This window comes from Daphnia pulex, chromosome 11, assembly GCF_021134715.1.
Source record: "Daphnia pulex isolate KAP4 chromosome 11, ASM2113471v1".
Classification (NCBI taxonomy): domain Eukaryota; kingdom Metazoa; phylum Arthropoda; class Branchiopoda; order Diplostraca; family Daphniidae; genus Daphnia; species Daphnia pulex.
This window is the reverse complement of record NC_060027.1, coordinates 3,614,474-3,635,365: the sequence shown is the minus strand read 5'-3', so window position 1 is coordinate 3,635,365 and position 20,892 is coordinate 3,614,474. Positions and strand designations below refer to the sequence as shown.

At 39.8% G+C, this 20,892-nt stretch overlaps 4 protein-coding genes and 1 long non-coding RNA gene across 10 annotated transcripts; 2 read left to right on the top strand and 3 right to left on the bottom strand.

Moving 5' to 3' along the window:
* The first annotated feature begins 6,187 nt into the window (after positions 1-6,187).
* Positions 6,188-10,384, top strand: LOC124207534 (bombesin receptor subtype-3-like). The gene is made up of 3 exons (XM_046605044.1): positions 6,188-7,489; positions 8,506-8,591; positions 8,705-10,384. The coding sequence occupies exons 1-3, from the start codon at positions 7,284-7,286 to the stop codon at positions 9,538-9,540; spliced, it is 1,128 nt and encodes a 375-aa protein (XP_046461000.1). The 5' UTR covers positions 6,188-7,283; the 3' UTR covers positions 9,541-10,384.
* A 2,120-nt stretch (positions 10,385-12,504) lies between these two features.
* LOC124207557 lies at positions 12,505-14,363 on the top strand. 4 transcript variants are annotated; one of them, XR_006880043.1, is made up of 7 exons: positions 12,505-12,694; positions 12,764-12,834; positions 12,901-13,013; positions 13,083-13,171; positions 13,296-13,523; positions 13,584-13,703; positions 13,927-14,363. It is a non-coding gene; the product is annotated as an uncharacterized LOC124207557 (long non-coding RNA). The 4 variants fall into 4 exon arrangements; XR_006880042.1 differs by having other exon boundaries at positions 12,901-13,017; positions 13,087-13,171; XR_006880044.1 differs by having other exon boundaries at positions 12,506-12,694; positions 12,901-13,017; positions 13,351-13,523.
* Positions 14,364-14,662: 299 nt separating this feature from the next.
* LOC124206983 (ribonuclease H2 subunit B-like) lies at positions 14,663-18,143 on the bottom strand. 3 transcript variants are annotated; one of them, XM_046604212.1, is made up of 9 exons: positions 17,829-18,143; positions 17,632-17,770; positions 17,471-17,567; positions 17,109-17,394; positions 16,832-17,046; positions 16,146-16,762; positions 15,546-15,702; positions 15,053-15,287; positions 14,663-14,994 (listed from the first exon to the last, which is right to left on the bottom strand). In XM_046604212.1, the coding sequence occupies exons 1-6, from the start codon at positions 17,980-17,982 to the stop codon at positions 16,673-16,675; spliced, it is 981 nt and encodes a 326-aa protein (XP_046460168.1). In that variant the 5' UTR covers positions 17,983-18,143; the 3' UTR covers positions 14,663-14,994; positions 15,053-15,287; positions 15,546-15,702; positions 16,146-16,672. The 3 variants fall into 3 exon arrangements, with proteins under 3 accessions (XP_046460168.1, XP_046460167.1, XP_046460166.1); XM_046604211.1 differs by having other exon boundaries at positions 15,053-15,500; positions 15,580-15,702; XM_046604210.1 differs by having other exon boundaries at positions 15,580-15,702.
* Positions 18,144-18,453: 310 nt separating this feature from the next.
* LOC124206984 lies at positions 18,454-19,564 on the bottom strand. The gene is made up of 3 exons (XM_046604213.1): positions 19,350-19,564; positions 19,125-19,281; positions 18,454-19,054 (listed from the first exon to the last, which is right to left on the bottom strand). The coding sequence occupies exons 1-3, from the start codon at positions 19,391-19,393 to the stop codon at positions 18,581-18,583; spliced, it is 675 nt and encodes a 224-aa protein (XP_046460169.1). The 5' UTR covers positions 19,394-19,564; the 3' UTR covers positions 18,454-18,580.
* A 654-nt stretch (positions 19,565-20,218) lies between these two features.
* LOC124207645 (mitochondrial import inner membrane translocase subunit Tim29-like) lies at positions 20,219-20,858 on the bottom strand. The gene is made up of 3 exons (XM_046605217.1): positions 20,846-20,858; positions 20,666-20,767; positions 20,219-20,601 (listed from the first exon to the last, which is right to left on the bottom strand). The coding sequence occupies exons 1-3, from the start codon at positions 20,856-20,858 to the stop codon at positions 20,219-20,221; spliced, it is 498 nt and encodes a 165-aa protein (XP_046461173.1).
* Positions 20,859-20,892: the final 34 nt, after the last annotated feature.

The following is a 20,892-nucleotide window of genomic DNA, read 5'->3' as shown; positions in this document are numbered from 1 at the left end:
CATCCGCAGACGTTTGGGTTCGCATTTGTCACGCTCCTCCATCTTTCCGAGGAAACTGAAAAAGCTTTTCTCTCATACTCGTTTTACGAACATTATGTCACAAACGCGCATACGTAACATTGTCCAAATTAGTTCACTTGAACTTGTCCAGCTTCCAGACTCTTTTTCAGCTGTTCCGTCGATCTTTATACGGCGCACTACCACCCACTGCTGACGTCTATCGAGCACGAAAGAGGATCGTCTTAGGTATTCTCATAAATTTATTTTGGGTAACACCGCTGATTCCTGCCATTAAGGATATACAGTCATAAATGTGAAAGGTGTTTATATTTATCCAGCAAAAGCCTTTTGAACGTTTTCACTCGAGCTGTCATTCTGGAGCATGGACACGATTCCGGTTGGATGGTGGTCGCTCGTATAAGTGACACTTTAATGCACAACCTTGGACAGTTTCACTCCAACATGGTATACTGTATAATACGTTTTATTTTCCTTTTATAATGAGTTAAACTTAATTCGTGTTACGTTTAAGTTGGTGATTTAGTTGGCCAGTTCGTGCTCTATAATGATTGGACTTGGTGGCCTCGCGGTTTTGTTGCATCAACCGCTGTCGTAGATAAATGTTGGCCAGCAAACCCCAAGCTCTTAATTGCTAGTGCGTGTAGCATCAATGGCACTCACGGTCGGGTTTTTTCTGACGATGGCGTGTCAAAATCGGAATCCTCAGTCGCAATGCTGGATCGATTACGTTGCCGGTGTGTATAAAATAAGAGACATTTGTGTTTGCTTTAAGAAAAAGAAATTAGGAAATCCATTTTGTTTTTATAGATCTTTGACGTCACGCTTACCATTCGTTCAATCTATTTATTTGATATTGAGTGAGGCCGTGATTAATCCCCTTAATCGAGTCTTTGGATTGCCTATGTTGCTTTACCTTTTCTCTAAACTAATCAACGCTTCTATTGGTTGCCACGGTTTCATTGTTGACTTAATGAAACACAGATCTATTCCTGTCATTCCTGCTGTTTACTGGTTTTTCACCATCGGGGATTTCCTAGGTATCTTCGTCCTATTTCAATCCGCTGATTGCGTTCAAGGAAAGGTAAACTCATTTGTCTCATTATCGATTTCGTGTATCGATATCTTATTTAAGCATAGTCAATTAACAAATTTGTGTCGTCTGCTGTATACAGAATCGCTTTGTGCACACTTCATGCTGTTTAGCAGGTAAATATAAAACTAAGAATACAAATAGAGTGATTATGGGTGCTTAATTAGAAGATAAACCCTGTTAAAAATTTGTGAAATGTTAATTCCTAGCTGACAGCATTTATCATGTAAGCCCCAAGTCAATACATGCCACTTTGTTTGCACTACATAATAACCTTTTAATTTGTGCAGATTTGAGGCCTGAGCCAGCCACCAGGATAACAACAAGATATTCAAGTGCTGGCATTGACCTGTTGTCAGCAACCAATATGGCAATATCAGCATCTTTACTTGGGTAATGATTCGTTACTTTATTCCTGTGAGTCTGTGACCTGGTAATGCATAATTTGCAAAATGCAACTGTATTACATGGCAATCTTTAATTAGCCTGTTTCCTAACAATCAAGGTTTACCCAATGTCTCATTTTAAAATTTTCCTTACTTGTTGAGTTGTTGTTTCTAAAAAAAATTTCCGTAGCCAATTTTTCATTTTCCTTTTAGGTACACAGCATTTCTTTCAAATGGAGAAACTTCCGATGTCGGACGAGTTATGGATCTCTTCTGCCCATTTCTTTAATCCCCTCTGTCCTCGTGTACACCCATGTGAATGTGGGTGTATTCACGAGTCATCTGAGGCCTTTTTCCTATCCCGCCTGGTGGATTCAACTTTTCAGCGGATGGATGCCTGGCTGTATTTCCCAGGCTTAAAGGTAGGACACATTTATGAATCTCTATTCCTCCTTTTTGAGTATTAGTGGCCGGCCGGCATTGATTGTAAATCGTTAGATAGTACGATTATTCCTGAGCTAGGCGGTTGACTGGAACTCGGTTTTCTCTTGGCGTTTTTGTTTTATCTCAGTTAAAGACATAAAGTTCATTAAACAACTCATTTGTCGAACGACTGCAGATCAGGCTTGTTTTGTACCTCACAACTCTGTCTGTGGGTAAACAATCAAATTTGAAAAATATTTTAACTTTAAACACTTCAAGCAAAGTGCAACTGGAAAATTTTATGATGAAGAAAGACGTGCTGCCCACACCGCCTCCTCGTTTGAATCGTCGTCACTATCCTGTCCTTAACGAAAAAGTTTGTTCGATGTACAGGTCAAAAACTTTTGAAGTTTAACCAACATAATTTCAACCCAGGGTCTTTCAATTGTGGAGCGCAGTAAAGAAATCGTTTCACATTTTTCACACAAGGATTGATGCAATTAGAGATTATTGAATTTATTGTTATGCGTCGCTAAAGGTTCCAAAACTTTCATCTCGCAAGTAAAATGCGAGTCGGTCGAGTTGTCCGTCTTTGGTCTCTTCAACCTGGGCAAGTACCTAGTCCCAGCGGTATGGTATACACACGAGCACGTCCGAGAAACTTATTTCGAACTTTTTGATAACGGATTTATATATCTTTTGCTGGGGGGCTCTCTAAGGCTACCGCAACGATAGTTACATACATTTGGGTTCTTCTTGAGCATAGTAGTAAAACAGCGTCGAAACTAGCAAACTGTCATACAACAACGGTGACCTTCCTTTCAATGGTATAAGTTTGCGTCTAAACTACGAACCTATTTTAACCGTTTCCTTCCGTGGTGGCTGGCGGTCTCGTTCGATTGATCAATACGTCGCGGCCTGTATGCCATTGCGGATGTTTTGGGCTGGTGTGCCGATTATTCTTGGGAATGGCATTTATTTTCTCTGTTCTCTGTCTTTTTGGGGGTGGTAAAATGAAGAAACTGAGTTGCTGGCTGGGCTATTTCAGACGGCCAGAATAACTCGTATCGGTTATACTTTTACGACGGTCTTATTTGCTATTTCCCCCCAATGTTTTACTGGTCAATTCACTTGGGCGGCTCTCTCTCTCTCTCTCGGCCGCTCCTGCCAGCAGCTAACGATTTATTGGTAGGTCGCAAAAGCCCTTTTGTTTTCGTGTTACGGCCGTTTGTTTCGCTCTGTTTGTGTGTGTAATGACTGACGCCATTGCTCTTCCCTTCGGAAGATAAACGAGAACCGCGCACCACCAACCGACGCTATAATAGCTTTGATATCGTCCTCCTTCTTCTTCTTCTTCTTCCGCTAATGGGTAGCCTTGTTCCGCACGGTTCCGGACTCCGGGTGGTCGTTCGCCGAGAACGTCAGTCTACGTCACTTGACTGCGTCTTGAATGACAAGAAGTAATCAACAACGCACCTTTTTTTGATACACTATAAAAGTTTTTCCCCCCCAAAAGTTATCACTCGCTTGTCGTTCGCCGGTGAAAAGCGAGTAATAACGGGCGAGTTGTCGCCACTAGTAGAGCTCTGCCAGGATGCAGAAATGCCGGGTCGACAGCCAATTATTTCCAAGGGCATCAACTATATAACATGTGTTGAAGGACGACTAGAAAAACACCATTTTGAGGTGTTTGGGACGAATCCACCGTTCGTTAATTGTGTCAGTTCAATCGTCCTTATACAAGCAGCAAGTTGGTTACCATGCAGGAGAAGTACACAGGTATAAAGGTTGGATAATAACTTGAAATGATTTTTCACTGGAAAACCTGCACGGGGTTTCTGATGTTGGGCAGTTTCCCAAAAAAAGCTTGCGACATTCTTTGCTTTCAATCGAGTCGACATATTCCTTATAAAGCACAGCGCAATCAAGTATAAACCCCGTACAAATGACGCAGTGACGGAATTTATATTCTACAAGGAAATATAAATTGCGGGATGGCTTCTCTTATTCAACACAGTTTTAGACGGAGGTAGCTAGCGCACGTGCACGAAAAAAAAAGTTAAATTTCCCGAGGAATATAACAATAAATGTCCATAAATAACCAAATAAGAAAACTCTCGAGTCGTAACGCGTGCGCTTACGCTTGATGTCGTTTTGACTATTAGCGCTTCTTTTTTCTGGCCTTTTGCCAATGATAACTTTATTTATTTTATGGCGAGACATTGCAAATTTACTATATCCCTGTCTTCTGGGGTTACCGGGTGCGTCGGCCAATATTGAATGTGGCTCTTCTGGCAATTTCCGTCTCTATACTTTTCTACCGATCTCCGGTTTTCCTTATTTTGATTTCTTAACGTCAATAAAACCTTATAGAAAAATCTTTAAAAAAGTTGTACCATTTGTCACGCAATCGCGCTGGCATCGCACACTATTGATGCGCGATTGATTTCGATGCCTGGCAGGAGAACGAAATGATTTCACGTCTCTCGAGAAAATCTCGATCTGAAACATGGTCGGATCAGATTATCCTGAATAATTGAAACATTTGTCAAATTTCCAATACATGTAAGTTATGACCTTATTGGCTGAAACGTAAGCTATGACCAGCAAAGCTATGTTCATGACGGAATTCGCTCGCGTTTATCGATTCTAAAATGTTAATAATTCACAAAATTGATGTCAAAGATATATTGGACATTTGACAGTTCTAAATGTCATTGTAACTTATGGCGAATTTAGTCTCTGAATTTTTGCACACAGCCGACTGCTGCTCACGCTATACATCGGCCTTGAGATGTTGCGTTTTTTTTGTTCCAGTTTTCCTGGTCTGCACTCTGCTATCCCGAAAATGTTCATTCGGCTATTTTTACCTATATAGTCGGTTATTTCATGAATATTTATAAATACATGTGGGGTGGATAGAAAAAGAGAGACACACTGGGAAATAGGAGCCTTGACGACCTTCTCTCTCCAACTCCGTGCGGGAAGTCTGAAAAGCTCTGCAGATTCTCAAGTTTTTCCTCCCCTTTAAAATCCATCGTCACGATGCCATTTTTCAACGTGGCAGTCACGCAGCAGCAGCTTTGGGTCTCTATCCCTTATGAGTTTATTTTCTTAACGGCCCTATTCTTTCTCTCGTGTTTTCGCTCCCCTCTGCTTTCAGATCTGATTACAGAAGAAATAATGGCGTTCGTTGATATCAACACGAACTTAAATAACATCCAGAACGAAAACAAAAGGGGAAATATTTGTTCAGCAGGTTGCGGCCCTTTATGTTTCCTTGCGAGATTGTTGCCGCATAGGAAAAAATGTACGCCCGGAATAGCTATAAGAAAGTATAGAAGGGATATACAGTACTCAAGCGACCGCAGTCTATTCGGTGTGACGTTGGGCTTTAAATTTAGCATGGGCGCATAACCCAGCACCAGTTGACTTGTAGAATTTTGACTCGATTCCCATTTTAAGCTAGTGCACATCCGCCTCAGTTTGTGGCCGCTCCAATTTCCCTTGAAATTCCGGAACTGTATACAACGTTGCTTATACAGTGGCCGTAACTTTGAATATGTTACTAACACTCTCGGCTCCACAAGTTATTATATACTGGCTGGAGCTTTTTCTTTTTACCGCCAATCCGGAACTGGCAAAGCACTAACCAGTGGAAATGGAATGATGGAGCTCAAACTCCGCAACTCCCCCCAAAATGGTGAAATATTTTTTTCTTTCTATTCTATGCACATCTAGTTGTATATTGTTGAGTCGGTGGCTGTACAGTTGGCAACTTTATGACGTGAGCTCTGGCGCGGCCTTTAGAAATTCAATGACGACTGGGGGAAATGGATCCTGTCCAGTATCCTGTGTGCATGCCCTGCCGTATATCCGCTCCCGTCTGGGGTTTTATAGACATTGCGACCGCGGCGTTCGTATTTTGGCAACTCTCGGCTCTCCTGATGAGAGAGAACACGATAAAGCCACCAGCCGTGAAACAACTAAATATTCACGCGGGAATCCGGACGGCGGGCGCGATTCATGGCGCATAATTAAACGTCCGATGACAACCTTTAGCTTTTACAAAAGGTCAAAACGGTGGCTCAGGCTGCTGCTTTTCGACTCGCCGTGTGTGTTTTTAATGCGCATTATATCTAGGGATCTCTGTTGGCACGGTCCCTAAAGGGCCAACATTTCACCGCTCGAATTCAAACAAAACTAAAACTAGTCACGTAATGCAGATTTTTTTTTCTAGAAATCTCGGCTCATTTCCAAAATAAATATTATACTTGTATATACTCTTTTGTATGTATTCTTTTGAGTGTTATTATTATTATTACACTGTGTCGCTTTTTTTTTCTGAACGGTGGATACCGTTGGCGTGTAGGGGAGTGCGCTGGCGCGTCGGCGGGAGAAAAGAGGAAAAAACAAAATAAAAGTGACGACAGTAGAGCAGCAGCAGCAGCGAGGGCGTTTCTTAGACATAGTCGTGAATGCTGAACGGCGCCCTACCCGCTGGGCTGCCACTCCAACAGCCCAGCATGCAGCACAGACACACTCTACACGGGTCTAACGTACGAAAAGGAGTGTGTGTGTGTGTGTATTCGTTGGGCGCGTCGTGAATTTGCTCGTCCGACGACAGACTGAACGCGCGCTTCAAAATCCCGCTCTACCCTTTTTTTTTTTTGAACAACACTTCACACTTCGCGTGCAAAGGAACAGTGCAGCAAGTGTTTCTCGTCAACTGTTGGTTTTAGGTTTCCAGTCAGCATCTGTCCTTCGTGAAGGGCAAGATCAAATAAACCGTGACTCCTCCGTGCTGCTGCTGCTGCTGCTGCTCCCGACGTAGTGCGTCTCTCGACTAGAAGATTTTTTGGTGCTTTTGTTATTGACTTGTCGTGTTGTTGTCTGCTGCCGTCGTCTCTCATGTCCACCCTCTTTTGGGGGGGGGGGATCTTTTCGACTTGATCCAGCCAGTCCAACCTTTTTTTCTTTTCTTGTTTCTACTTCGTCATCATCGTTCTCAAGACAAATTGTTTGGTTTCGCTTGTCGAGTTGATCGGAAACAACTGGCCGCGCGCTGTCACGTGCTCTGCTTCAATTTCTCTCACTCTGTCTTCGTCTCTCCTCGACAGCGCATCGCATCCTCCCGCGGCACACCCTCTCTCGGCTGTGCCGCTCTGCGGAGACTCGCATCGTTCATTCCGCATCGGCCGTCGACACGGTGCGGACAGAGTGGCCGGCTCCCCTCTCGCCCAATCGCCACCGTCATGAGCTGGACGACCGTTGACTTACTTGGTGGCCCAGTGTGTTTGTGATTTTGATTTGATTGAAACGACAGAAATCATCCGAACAACGACACAAGACATTTTTTCACGATGGATATGAACGTTTACGACACGGCGCTTTTCTCGTTCACTTTGGTCGAAGCGGCCGCCATCGTTCTGGGCAACGGATTACTAGTCGTGACGTTTGTCCGGCACCGAGCTTTGCTCAACGCTATGAACTGTTACATCTGTTCCATGTGCTTCTCCGGACTCATCACCGGAATTATCGTTCCACTCGGTTTCGGCAACTACGTCGGGTAAGCGGGAAAAAAACCAAAACCCAATAACGATTGATCGAATTCATTCCACTTAGTATAGATGTGCATGCGATCGAACAATAATAATACTCTTGACTTAAGTTTCCGTTGCATCGGCCGCGTATAAATAACAAATAGCGGAAGCTGTCGTGTCCGAACTTGGGGAAAAAAAGGGTCGAGCTATGCGTCCCAAGTGCTGGGCACAGAGTGCTGACAGTGCCCTTGTATTCCGCGATAATGGATTGATCTTATTTTGCTTTGCTTTTGCTTATTTTTCTTTCTTTTTATTCCAAATCTTTTTGTTTCGGCTGACGACCGAGTCCTCCCCATAGCAATTCCTCCAGCATCACACAAAAGAGATCCACAATCTGATCTGTGTGGACCCATTTTCTTTTTCTGCGAGATATATACTGCACACATAGGCAGCAGTGGACGAGCGAAATGCCAACAGTAGACTTGTCGTGATCGATAGTTCCGGTCCTTTCGCATGATATATGATAGATAGATACAAATACAATGATAGATAGGCAGACAAATAGACGCTACTTTTTTTCTTTTGGGGAGATGTAGCCATTAAGATGATTAATGTACTATATTCTATAGATAACCATCTAACCACCGGATTGGTAGCGTCTTAATCCGTTCCATCGCTCGACAATGAATCGAAAAAGTCTATTCTGGTTGGAATATTGTTCTCTCTATAAAGATGGAAAGATATTTTCGGCTTTAGTTTCAGATTCTTTTGGAAAGGAGCTTATTTTTTAAAAAATCTAACAGGGCGCCGCATTGTAAGTTACGCGATTGGCTTCCGTTATTCTGAGTCATTTGTCTTGAGCGACTGGCTAGACGAACCAAACTGACAGTTCTCCTTCTCATACAACAACGCCGCAAATAATACTGATTGATTGTTTCGGCTTCTCTGTGTCTTATTAAAACTATTGCGCCATTTTATCTGTATAGCCAAAATGAAAAAAAAACAAAAAAATTTATAACTTGATTACATTTTTTGTTCGAAGGCCTTACACAGTGTCGGGATTGAGTCTCCCCATATGTTCCGTTCAAAACGTGAAGACGTCCATATTCTTCGCTACGGCGTGTAACAGTAAGAACAACCCCTATAGATATTTTCTCACCTTTTCTTAATGTGTGTGTGATATGACGACGAGTGGTTATGGCATTTAGTTATATGTATTGGCTCGCTCGTCAATTCCAAAGGTATTTCCTGCATGCTGGCCATGGCAGTGGAAAGGTGGCGGACCTTGTTGTCGACCAACGCCCGCCAGCGACGCGGTCCGGCCAACATGACTTGCAAGCTGGTCATTCTGGCCGGCTGGGCCGTGTCGTTGACCTACGCTTGCATTCTCATCTCCATCCAGGAAGTGGACGACGTGCCCATCCAGTACGAAGGATCGGGAACCAATTCGTGTGTCAGTGCCAATCAGACGCAGTGCTCCGACTTTGATTTCTGCTTCACCGTCGACCCGGAGAACCTGGCCCTGGTCAGAAAAGTCAATCTCGTTTCTTTGGTGGCCATCTTCATAATTCCGCTCTGCATCATCAGCGTCATCTACACGGTGCTGGTCACGCGACTATTGCGCAACGCCCAACAAAGCGAAAAGGCCAACCGCGGCTCGTGCAGCATTCACCGGGCCAAACTGCGGGCCATGCACGCCATGATTCTGGTGGTCGTCATTTTCGCTCTTTGCTGGCTGCCCGGTCACGTCTTCTTCGTCTGGGCCCTGTCCACCAATCCGCACAAAGTCGAGAAGGGCGCCGCCTTTCACACGGTGCCACTGCGACTCCGGCTCATCGGCGATTTTGTGTTCCACCTGGTCGTCACCCACCACTGGATTCAGGTCTTCATCTACCCGCGCTACAGCCGCCAGCTGGCCAACGCCGTCAAGGAGACGACCAATTTCATACTCTCATTATTCATCATGGACGTCTGCAGGAGCCGATGCCTGTCCGGCCAGGAGCCGACCTCGGTCAAATCGACCAAGACGTCCAATAATCCTCAGCCGACCGCTTGTATTTCTGCATCTATTGTCTGAAAAACGTTGTTGCGCTGTTGTGTGTGTTTAGAGAACATCATGTTTAACACACAGACAGATTTACAAAGAGGGTACACAATCTAATGGCTATAAATCTTAGAGCGAGTTTGTTATCTCGTGTTTTTTTTCCTATACACTTTTCTTTCTTTCTTTCTACTCTGCCATTTGTTTTGTCGAGCTCCTCTCTCTATAGATACGCTCGGCGTTCCGTTATTGTGTATAAATATAGGAGGAACTCTTGCGAGCACACGTACAATGCAGCAGCCAGTCTGATCGTCTATCGGCCAACCTCCCCACTCTCAACATAAACAAATTACATCCCAGTCCCTCCTTTTGCTGATGGTCCTTCCACAAAACTTTCTTTTCTGTTTTTTCCTGTAGTGTAACACAATCATTGGCTAAATATAGTAGAGGTGGAGGACGTGCTGGTGGTGGAGGAGACAGAGAGTGAAAGAGAGATGGATTGTTTGGGATTTTGAGAACAGACAAAAGAGCCCACCAAAGGTGTACGTGTAAACATATCTTGTACAGAATTTGTGTTGTAATATTCAGAGCAAATGGCGCGCGGTTGCTACGTCCAGCAGCGCCCACCCGTCGTTATAATATAACTATATTAAAGTTCTCCTCTATATATCCACATGTCCTATTATGCGTCTGTGTTACACTCACGTCATGCGTCTAGTTTCCGTTTCGTTGTTCGCGTTGTTATTCCCGAAATTTTTCTCATTCGAGTATGTCCCTCGCTCTTTAATTATGATGTCAAAAATATGCCGATTCTTTCTCGGATTCTTTCACTGTTTTATTATTGGTGTATATTTACGAATAAACATACATATACGATACACACTGATACGAATGAAATCACTCCAGTATTACTTTTTAGGTTCCAATTGCTGCCGTCTGTTTGAAATTTTCGGTTGCCATGGTCCTTCTTTTTTTAATTTTTCGCTGGTAAAGAATGCGCAACACTTGGCACGAATCCTCTTGGGTTAAAAGCGAATTTATGACTGCACACACACAGTTTGTCACGCGGAGGTGGCATGCCATTCAGTCATTCTCTTTTGCATATAATCATTCGACCCACTTAGGCTATAGAGCGATTATCCAATGCAGGGCGTCGGTGGGGATACACAACAAAGAGTTTCTGGAAGTCTAGCACAAATTTATGTGCATTGATCCTTTTTTTCTTCCATGCTCTGTCCCCGTGAATGAATCAACCCATAAGGCAAACACGATTGCCAATAAATTTTAATTTTGCAATAAACCGTCGTTATTTTAAAGCAATAATAAACCATTTCATTAATTTTATAGTTGTTCCAGATCAGAAGTGAAAAATTGGATGATGGGCGTGTATTTTTTGTGTGAAGACAGACTGATGAGGATCAATTGAAAAGAAGTATGTATCGCGCCTGACAGCTTCGTTTCATGCTCTGTTGGCGAGGATTCAACAACCGGAGAAGAGGACAGCAGTTGGATACATACGTAACCTTCCCACGATTTATGCGTTGAGAGTTTGTGCTCATTCTTTCTTTTTCAAGGTTTCATCTTTCTGGCGTGCTGTTGGCCGGCCTCACGCAACATCCAACTATTCCCGGAATGCTCGTGGCCCATAAGGGCCATTGAGAAAAAAAAAGGGTGTGTTACATCTGTGTAAAAGCGAGACAGTTAGTTGCTGTGTTTACTCTTGAAACGCTCTAGTGATTATTTAGATTTCTTGAGAACGAAAAGTGTCGATTGAGATGGACGGGACAGAATGTCCTTGTCTTTCTTGAGAGTTTTACAAGAGTTGTTCGAGAAATGGGTGAGCGTATGTTCTATTGTTCTACTATTAAATTAATGCCAATTAACTGGTGTTATATTATGAGCATAATTGCGTTACAATATTTTTAATAATTAAACGTTTCTTTTTTCTGACGCTAGACGGCATAGCTTTTGATCATTTTCCACTCAGTTTTATTACGTTTACTTTGCACATGTCTGAAGAAATTTCTCTCTGCTACTATTAGGTAATTTTGGGTGATGGCTGTCAGTTTCTGTTACAAAAACAAAGCTCACTTGTTAGATTTTTAATAATGTGAGTTTTTTTATACTTCCGGTTTTCTCATTTCTGTCAGTAGTTAGTCAATATTCATCTGACGCACAGAAGAACCACATATTCGTGATCCTCGTCAAATTTGTGGTAAAGTAACAGTTTTTTTTTCTACGTACGTGTACTTCCGGTTTCGAGAATTATCCTGAATTTCAGAAAAATCGCGATTTTGACCAAATTTTGGATTTCGTTTAAATTACACTTAATCGAACCCAAATTTCACGGAGATCACGAATTTTTGGTTTATTTTGTCGGCAGCTCAATGGTTAATGCGCTATCGCTTACTTCCGGTATACTTCCGGAAAATTTGCATAAAACTAACAAGTGAGCTTTGTTCTCTGTACTATTCTCAAGATTTCAAGCTATAGGTTTAGGCAAAATAAAAGTGCACTATTCAAGTTATATCGGTATCTATAGAACTGAATTGCTTAAGTTACATGACAGATCACACGGGTTGCTGATAGTAGGACTCCAAAGACAGTAGAACTCCACCGACGATAGAACCCCACATTTAAAATATTTTAAATTCAATGGAGTTCTATAGTGGAACATGAAAATAATTAAAGAATTTATTGGAGTTCTATTGTCGCGTAGTGGAGTTCTACTGTCGCGCTGGAGTTCTATTGTCGGGTATTTTTAATAATATTTAAAAAAGGAGATCTTATATCTTTGGAGTTCTACTGTCGTTGGAGTTCTATTGTCGCATACAGAGAAATTTTTAAAAATCATTTCAAATATTGGGGTTCTATTGTCGTTGGAGGTCTACTGTCGTCATACCGATCAGCGATCACACTAGTGGCGGTAAAACATTTTTGGTACCCTATATATGAAATATTTTTAATGCAAAGCAGTAATGTTATTTTTAAAATATCACTAGAATTAAAAAACTCCATGGTGTGTCTCACAAAAACTAAATTGCGTTTTGGGACTTGAAGTGTCGGAGGTGTCCAATAGATGACATAGGTGTTCTTGACTTCTTGTTTATCATGTGATGGTGGAGTAGCCTACCATCAATTCTTTGATTAAAATCGCCGTTCTGCTGAATGCTTTATCCTGTTGATGCAGGTAAAAACCTAGTTTTAGTTCATATTCTATTGGTAATCTGGAGTTTCTAATAATGTTGGTACTTGGTAGATCACTAACCCCAGCGTGGACAACACATGTTGTTTTTTCATGTTTTCTACAAATAATGCATTGACAGACAAGTATTATTCTTCCTTGAGAAATTTGTTACTTTTATTTCATGCTATCTATTATTTCACATAATACAGGCCATGGGTAATCTTCAGGTTAATTGCAGCAACTTGGGACTTGGGAGAAGTCCCGTGAAAAGACACAGGGCACATGACCAGATTTGTATTTTTCTGAATGTTCTATTCAAGTAGTAGGTAACAACTAACTTTACCTTATTGCATGAATGTGAATATTAATTGAAATATTTCCTTTGCCAAAGTTAGTTGGAACCCTAACTCAAACACAGACAACACATTGCTGCTGCCTTACGGCCACAGGCAGGAAAATGATTCTTTTCTTCAGAAAATTGTAAGTTGTATTTGTAGTCTTAAACCCCCCATACTTTTTGTTCCTATTATAGATTTTTATGTTGAAAAAGTTACGGAAAATGTTCGGAAATAGCCAAGTTAATAATTTGTGTGTTGTCTCATAGGGAAAGCTGTTTGAGTAATCTGGTATTCATCCTCACTTGATTCATTTCGTGCCAGTTAGTGAAAGGCGTGAAGAATTCAAGTTTAGCTGCTGCGTGCTGTCAGCAAGCAAGCAATCCAATTGATGTCCACCAGGTGGCGCGAGTGTCTTCGAGGCCTAAATTCGGCCATTTTGTTCCTTGACGCAGCAGAAGTGAGATGCCGGTCGTGACGTTTCCCAAAATGAAAAGGTATTTCTTGTCAATTAATTAGGTTAATGGAATGTAAAATTTCGATGTGTCAATTTTCAGGTGATTGATCTTACCACTTTGCCACCTGAATTGAAAATGTCTACACTTGCCGAAATGTCGTGCCTCGTGTGTCTCGCTGCCTGTACCCAGTCGTACGTCTCATCCCATGCAACAGCAAAAGTAATTATTTTCTTCAGATTTCCTAAAACTATTTGGTTAATATGACACTAGAGATCAATTGGCTTTGCTACTGTAGAAATTTGAATACCTTTCCAACTATTACTTCTTTCGTTAAAATTGCAGAAATCAAAGCTATTCTGTTTTGTCTTACTCCTTATCTTTTGTCGTAAGAGTCCAGTTAACTTGTGTTTCCTGATGGTAATTTTTTTATTTTCTTCAATAGGTCCATCAACCACGCTGCACGCTGCAGCCAGATGGTGAAAGGTGTGATGAAGAAAAGTTCAACCGTTGTATGCAGGATGTGGTGCCAGTGTTATCCAGAAGTAGCTGTGCTGGAGTTATTCCGAAGCAGCTGAGCCAGAATTTGTCCAAATTGCAGACTTCAAAATTTTAACTGCTTTCATTTGTGTTTTTTGCTTTGCAAGTGGTATCCTTGGTGCTGATTTGAAATATTTTTATCCCCTTTTATTTGTGGTTTTGCTCTGCCAGTGAGTTGCTGACTTGAATTGGTTTCATATGTTGTTTTTTTTTTCCTTTTTACTTGGGCAGTATACGACTGTGGCAAACTGATTCTATGTCAGTTTTGATACAGTCGACAACTGCTAGATTAAATTCCGGCTTTCCGCACCAACAAAATAATAACGGCACATGTTATTATCGCGGTTGGGAAAGTCACAGGCCCCCCCCTCCCTGGGGGCCATAAAATATATATGTGGATATGTTAAAAAAATAAAAATTGTAAAATAATAAGAAAAATTGTTTTTAATTTTATAAACAAAAAAAACGTGGGAGCAATGAACATCGCCAATTTTTTGCGAAAAAGACTTAGTAAAAATAAATGGTGGTTGTTTTTAGCAAATTTTAAAAATTAATAAAAATTTGGGCTGGATATTATTGCAATTGTAAAATAATATTTGTTTAATAGTATCATGATTAAAAAAAAATGCAGTAGTCAGTAGTTATGATTTCAATAATTTATTTTATAACAAGGTGGTATTATTTCAGGTTTGTTATGGTAGATGTAAGTTAATCAGTACACAAGAGTTTATGGTTTTAAGTTTAACTGAACTTTCTCATAGAAAATATAAAATCTTATTGCAATTACCCATCCACACAACTACCTAAGAGGAAATTTTGTTTACTTGGGGAAAGAGAGAACAGATGTGAATTTGAAAAATCTCTAAGACTGAATAATTTATCAATCTCTTGAAGTTCAGCACCACATTAAGTTCAGCAACCTCTTCTTAGCTTCACCAATGGATCAAGTCCGGAACGGCGCCGATCGATTGAACTGAAACGAGAATAGAAAATTAGTTATTAATTGAATAAAACTTTTCATCCAGCATTACCTCAACATTGATACAGGTAGCAGAAGAATACACCAACAAATTGCCAGAAAGCCATCAGGCAACACCTATTATTTTGCACAACAGCTCAACTCTGCATGGACACCAACATGGTAAATTGAAGTATGATGTTGAACTGCAAGTCTGTAGAAGATCCATTTCAGTGCACCTCTCAATCAGAAAATGACTGCCACACCAAACACCATGAACAGCTCAAACTTTCTCTAACCAATGAAACCTGCAAAGCAAAAGCCAAAAGTACATTAATAAACCAATAAAATATCAAAATTATAAAATAGATAATTTGAGCTGTTTAATAAAAATTCTCAAATAAACCAAATTGTAACTCTTCCCAAGGTGATCAAAACTTTTCACAAATGCTTATTTGAAACAGTTGGTAGTTGTCAAATTGCTTCTAAATCATGAATTTTAGGCCCAACTCGAGTAAATTCTAAACAAAGAACACAAATAGACTATAATTTAACAAGATGCTAACCCACGGAAGTTGTCTTATTACAAGTAGATGTTACCATTTCAGCTTGCCTAGTGTGCACATTTTCATCTCACAACATGGTAGAGGAATCATCAGAAGCTTGGGATCTTATCTCATCTTGTTGATTTGGCATTCCACATTGAGAACAATCTCCACCAACCTGTCACAAAAAAAATTAGATTAGTTATTGACACTTTTCAAATCATTATTAATGAAAGTTCATGTCTTCGCAAGCTCAATTCAAGGGCATCTCTCAAATTTACAAAATTCACATAACAAATCACAGAAAATATTCGCAAATGACATGTAACTTTAGTTAACTAATGTTTGATAATTGGTAATAAAACAGCTCAATTTTCTATCAGAAACCTCACAGAATTTTAATGTGGAAACAAAGTCATAGAATCATTATGTTACTCTACATTATTACTTGTACTGTTCTAAAGTACTTTGACATGACGAAGAGTGCAACACTCAGCAAGAGACGACATTTTAAACAAAGTGTACAACACACATGGCCACATTGAATTGACTAATATAAATTTAAGGCCATTTACCCGTAAATTGACCGTAGAAAACATTAAGAATTAGAGTAGGAATTACCTTATTTTATGAAGAACAATTTCAGGAATGAAAGTACCCAGCAATAATGACTAGAGTAACCTTCTCGGTCAGCGTCTCGGAAGTAAAAGAACGACACTTGGTTTCTCGTCTCAAAACTGTGGTGACCCCCCCTCCAGTACATCCCTCTACCAACACAGGCTGAATAGTTGAATCCCTAAACACACTGAAATTTTTAGCCACCTAGTGACAGCACTTAGCATCCACGGACGAGGAAAACTAGAGTCGGACGGAAAAAAATAAACCAAATTGTCAGCTACCTGCGTTAGCAAGGTACCCGAAGACCTTTGTTTCAAATTTAAAAAAAAAAAAACATGCTGGAAGCATGAAAGGGGAAAGCTTGCAACCCGGCCGCTAATAATAGAAAATTACGGCAATGTAAACCATTTCAAATTTAGAAAAGCAAATACTAATTTGAAAGATGGGAGTATGTATTAAGAAAAAGAGGAAACGAGAAAAAAATAAGGTGTTCGATAAAGATTAGGACACGACACACGAGGACACATACTCTATTTCTTCCCAAAAAAGGAGGCTATACTCTTCGATCCTTTCGCCGCACTGGCTAATGCTTTCGATTTCGCTGAAACTTGAATTTTTTCCTATCAGGAAGGAATATAATTTATTTAATCCAATTATTATACATGTACTGTATATCTTGATTGACTTACTTTTACAAATGGTTTCTGGTCTTTGCTGTAATCCTCTGTTGGCTCGGATTTGATATCAGAACCGAACTTTTGTCGTTTTGCGGGTGGCTCTTTAACGTCATCGTTATTAGCAAATTTGGGCACAGCAGGCAGTTCTAAATGTTTTTCCAACGCTGCGCTCAATTCGTCGGATAGGTATTCAGATATTAGCCCGAATGCGTATCGCGTAAATAAACCTTGATAATTGAGGAAATCATTAAAGGTCTAAGTGAAAAATATAACCTTTCAAGACAATTACTTTCTGGAACCGTTGCACTATCAGTTTTTACATAGTTTGATGATACAGCTGATGATTGGGTTACATTGAAATTTTTGTCTTTTAGATGTTGAGTAAGTCGTGACACTTTTTTCCCTAGCCAATCAAAGGTTTTTCCTTCATTATATTTCCATGCTTGAAAAGTTCCAGATTGTTTACAATCAGCAATTTTTTCAAGATCTTCTTTTTTGGAACACAAAGATAACTTTCCTGTATCCGTATACTCTTCATCAACAAGTAGTTGATCTATAGGGCTTGTATGTTTGGCCTAAAGTCAATTTTAAACAATGTTATAAATGGTATGAATGGTATAAAGTTTTTCCAAATTAAAATTGTTATTGTACTTTTTGTAAATATGGTATGATGACGAACAATGGATCTATAGTGGTTGTTAGAAAAAAAGAACCATCTGATTGAACAGAGTTATCAATGAACCATGATCTTCATTAAAACAAAATAAGGAAAATTTTAGTACGCAAAATAATGTATTTTAAAAATTCATTACCTTTTATTTTCATCAAATTGATTCATTTCGTAAAGTTTTGTGTTGTTGTGGGAAAATGCATACAGAGTTCCTGTGCCTGTTTTTGGATTACGTAGTTTTCCAACCACTATACCCCTTTGGTTATCATTCAACATGCCATCTTTTAAACAAGAGAAAAGTTAGCTAAATAAATATTTAAATAGAAAACATTCGGTTACCTGGGACAATCATCACACATTGTGATTCAGGATGGGTGGTCTTGACAGCAGAAATTGTTGCATTTCTAGCATTGCTTTTAGTATCCTTTTCTGGCGATGAACTAACATCTACGATACTTTCTTTAATTGAATTCTTTCTAGTTATTCTTGGCATTTTTAAAACACACGAAATCAATATTGAGGTTTTATATTTTAAATGTAATAGCTTATTGAAATGGCACTGTAAAATGTTGAAGATTCGCTTTTGTTTGATTTCGCGGCCAAAACGAGACGAAAGTTAGCAGACGAAGTTTCCATCGTCTTTTATGTGATGTTGCTCTACAAAATTAAATAAGCGCTGGGCCGGCTGGCTGGGCGCCTGGGCGGCTGGGCCAGAGCTAGGCCTATAGCTCTGCCTGGGCGAATACGGCCGAAAAGGCGAGAAAAACGGAAAAGCCGCTATGGCCCGCTGCAGATTTAGAAATCCTGTTACGATATTTAGAATTAATTTATGAGCTCTGCCCGCTGTCACGGGCCATCTACAGCTCACAAGTCACAAGTCACAATTCACTAGAACTCTGCAGTCTGCATTATAGGATAATTAACTGTACACGTTGCTCGTTGCGTTATTAAATTGACATGCTACTGAAAGAAAAATTCATTGTATCCACTGATTAACAAATTGAAAAGATTAATAAACAGATACAGAAATGGACCACTGCATTTGTTAAGAACAATGAATTCATGTATAAGTATTAAGTAAGTATTAAATCTTAAATGGAAAGACGGGTAGGCCACCCGTCATTTATCCTGGCTTCTTTTTCTAATCTCTCAACATTCTCGTCTTCAATGTTCATTTCTTCAGGTGATAAAGACTGCATTTGCTTCAATTTGCCTGTAACTTCTGACATGAGCTCGAGATTAAACTGATGATCATCTCCCTGTCTAAGAGGAGGAAGGATGTCATCACAAGGTTCCCATTCCAAACCTTCAGCTTCTGTCATAAGTTGAAGCAGCTCAGAGGTGTTGAATTCCAGACTAACACTGTCCACTTCTTGGTGCCACAATCTCCAAAGATCTAACAGTTTTGAATGATTTTTGGACACTTTTTTCTGTGCAGACTGAATGTCATTTTGCCTTAAGAGAAGAGGTATTTCAGGCATTCCCTCTTTTCTCCACTGCAGCAATTTTGCTTCTAAGGCCAATCTCACATAGTCCAATACATCTTCATCTGCAGAATGAACCCGCTGTTTGACACATACACATTTCAATGCATCAGTATGTTACTTTATTTAAAGAGATTTATTGTTTACTTACTGCACATAAATGTTTAAGTTTTTTAATGTAGTGATTTTTCATCAAAGTTGGCCTGCATTTACAGTGCAATATAACATGTCGTTCTAAGTTTGATATGCTGGAGCCTTGGTACATTTGACATTGAGGACACTTTAACTGTGGTATCAAATCTTGCCATCTAAACAGGGAAATTATAGGAATTAATTTATAGCGCGTTGTTTAGTCGTTTGAAGTAATAATCTATACCTTGCGTCTTTTGGTAGAGCTGTTACATTTCTATCCCATTCCATTTTTATATAATAAGAAAATTAGCACACTTATCTTAATCTAAAACATGACAAAATTAACAACAATGATAAACAAACTGCTTTCACTTTTTTCTATTTCTGTCACTATACACTGTTGTCAAGTTGTCGTCCGGCCGGAGTACCGGCCGATCGCCGATGTTCCTGCCGGACTTGTGAATTGTGAGTTGTGACGGGTTACGGAACCTACAATTTAATCAATTTAACTGTGCTTTTTAGGGTTGTTCAAATTAACATCTTTCAATATTTATTTCCACTATCAATTATAGGAATTCTGCATTACTTTTTATCAAGTTCTGTGAAAACCGTCGATTAAAAGCGGCCCTTAAATTTTCAGTCATCAATCATCGGTCATCATGATCACAAATAGCTAATTCGCATGACAGTACGATTTAGATTATATAGATGGTGTACGCTAGTAACTGGCTAGTAACAAGGGCAGATTCAGCAACAAAAGAGCGCTCTCAATGCTGAGGCCTCCTTGTCATCCATTCTAGTAAATGTACAGTAGGATATCAAATTTCAAGTAAAGCTAGCTGCTGAAAACAGAATTAGGAGTAACTTGATGAGATTTTTATCAGTATTTTAACGTTTGATTTTCATAAACTCTCTCTTTAACATCACAATATCTGCCTATCATACTTGGTAATAAAACCATATAATTAAATAAAACTATATTTCAACAAAAACTAGCTAAATGGTTTTAATAACAAATATTAATGTCTTTAACTAAATTGTTAGAAAAAGCTGGGTGAATAATAAAGTTTGGAAAGAAATTGCATTTGTTTCTCTATACATCATTTAAAATTCTTACTGACCAGAAAACTCAATGGCATTTATATCAAAGTCTTTCATGTACCAATTAATATTCCACCATTGGCCTAGAAAGCCAACATCAATAATCCTCTTGTGGAAATTAACTATTCCTGGTTTCAAGTATTTGCACTGAGAGGGATAAATACCACAATCCTGATGATAGTTCCCCAACCAAATCAAGGAAAATACACCCAAATTTAAGCAGCGAACTGTTCCTTCATTGTAACTTTGCCGGATTAAACAAAGACGTTTGTCTGTGGCTGGATTGAGATTGGCATCAGAAACCAGAATTGTGTCATCTGCTGCCTTTACCATTGTTTCATAGTAAGTCCGTGCTTCAGGATTTGTTTCCATTGCATACAACACACAGCCAATTCCTGTATATTCATGAGATTAATTAATAACAGGTTAAAAAATTTCAGAGTAATGAAGTAAAAATACCTGTAAAATATGCTGCAGCTTTCCTAGGTTTTTCCTTCATGCCTGTGATAGTGTCAACTGCAACATCTTTATAGTCAGAGTAGAGAATTGTCCAGAATTTTTCTGTGAAAAAGAGTGAGATTATTGTTTGGGTACATATTAATTGAGCATAATGCCGAAGTCATGTTTCTCAAGTCTTACTCCACTGATCCATCTTGGATACTTTTTCTTCGACGGGTGTCGGTGGA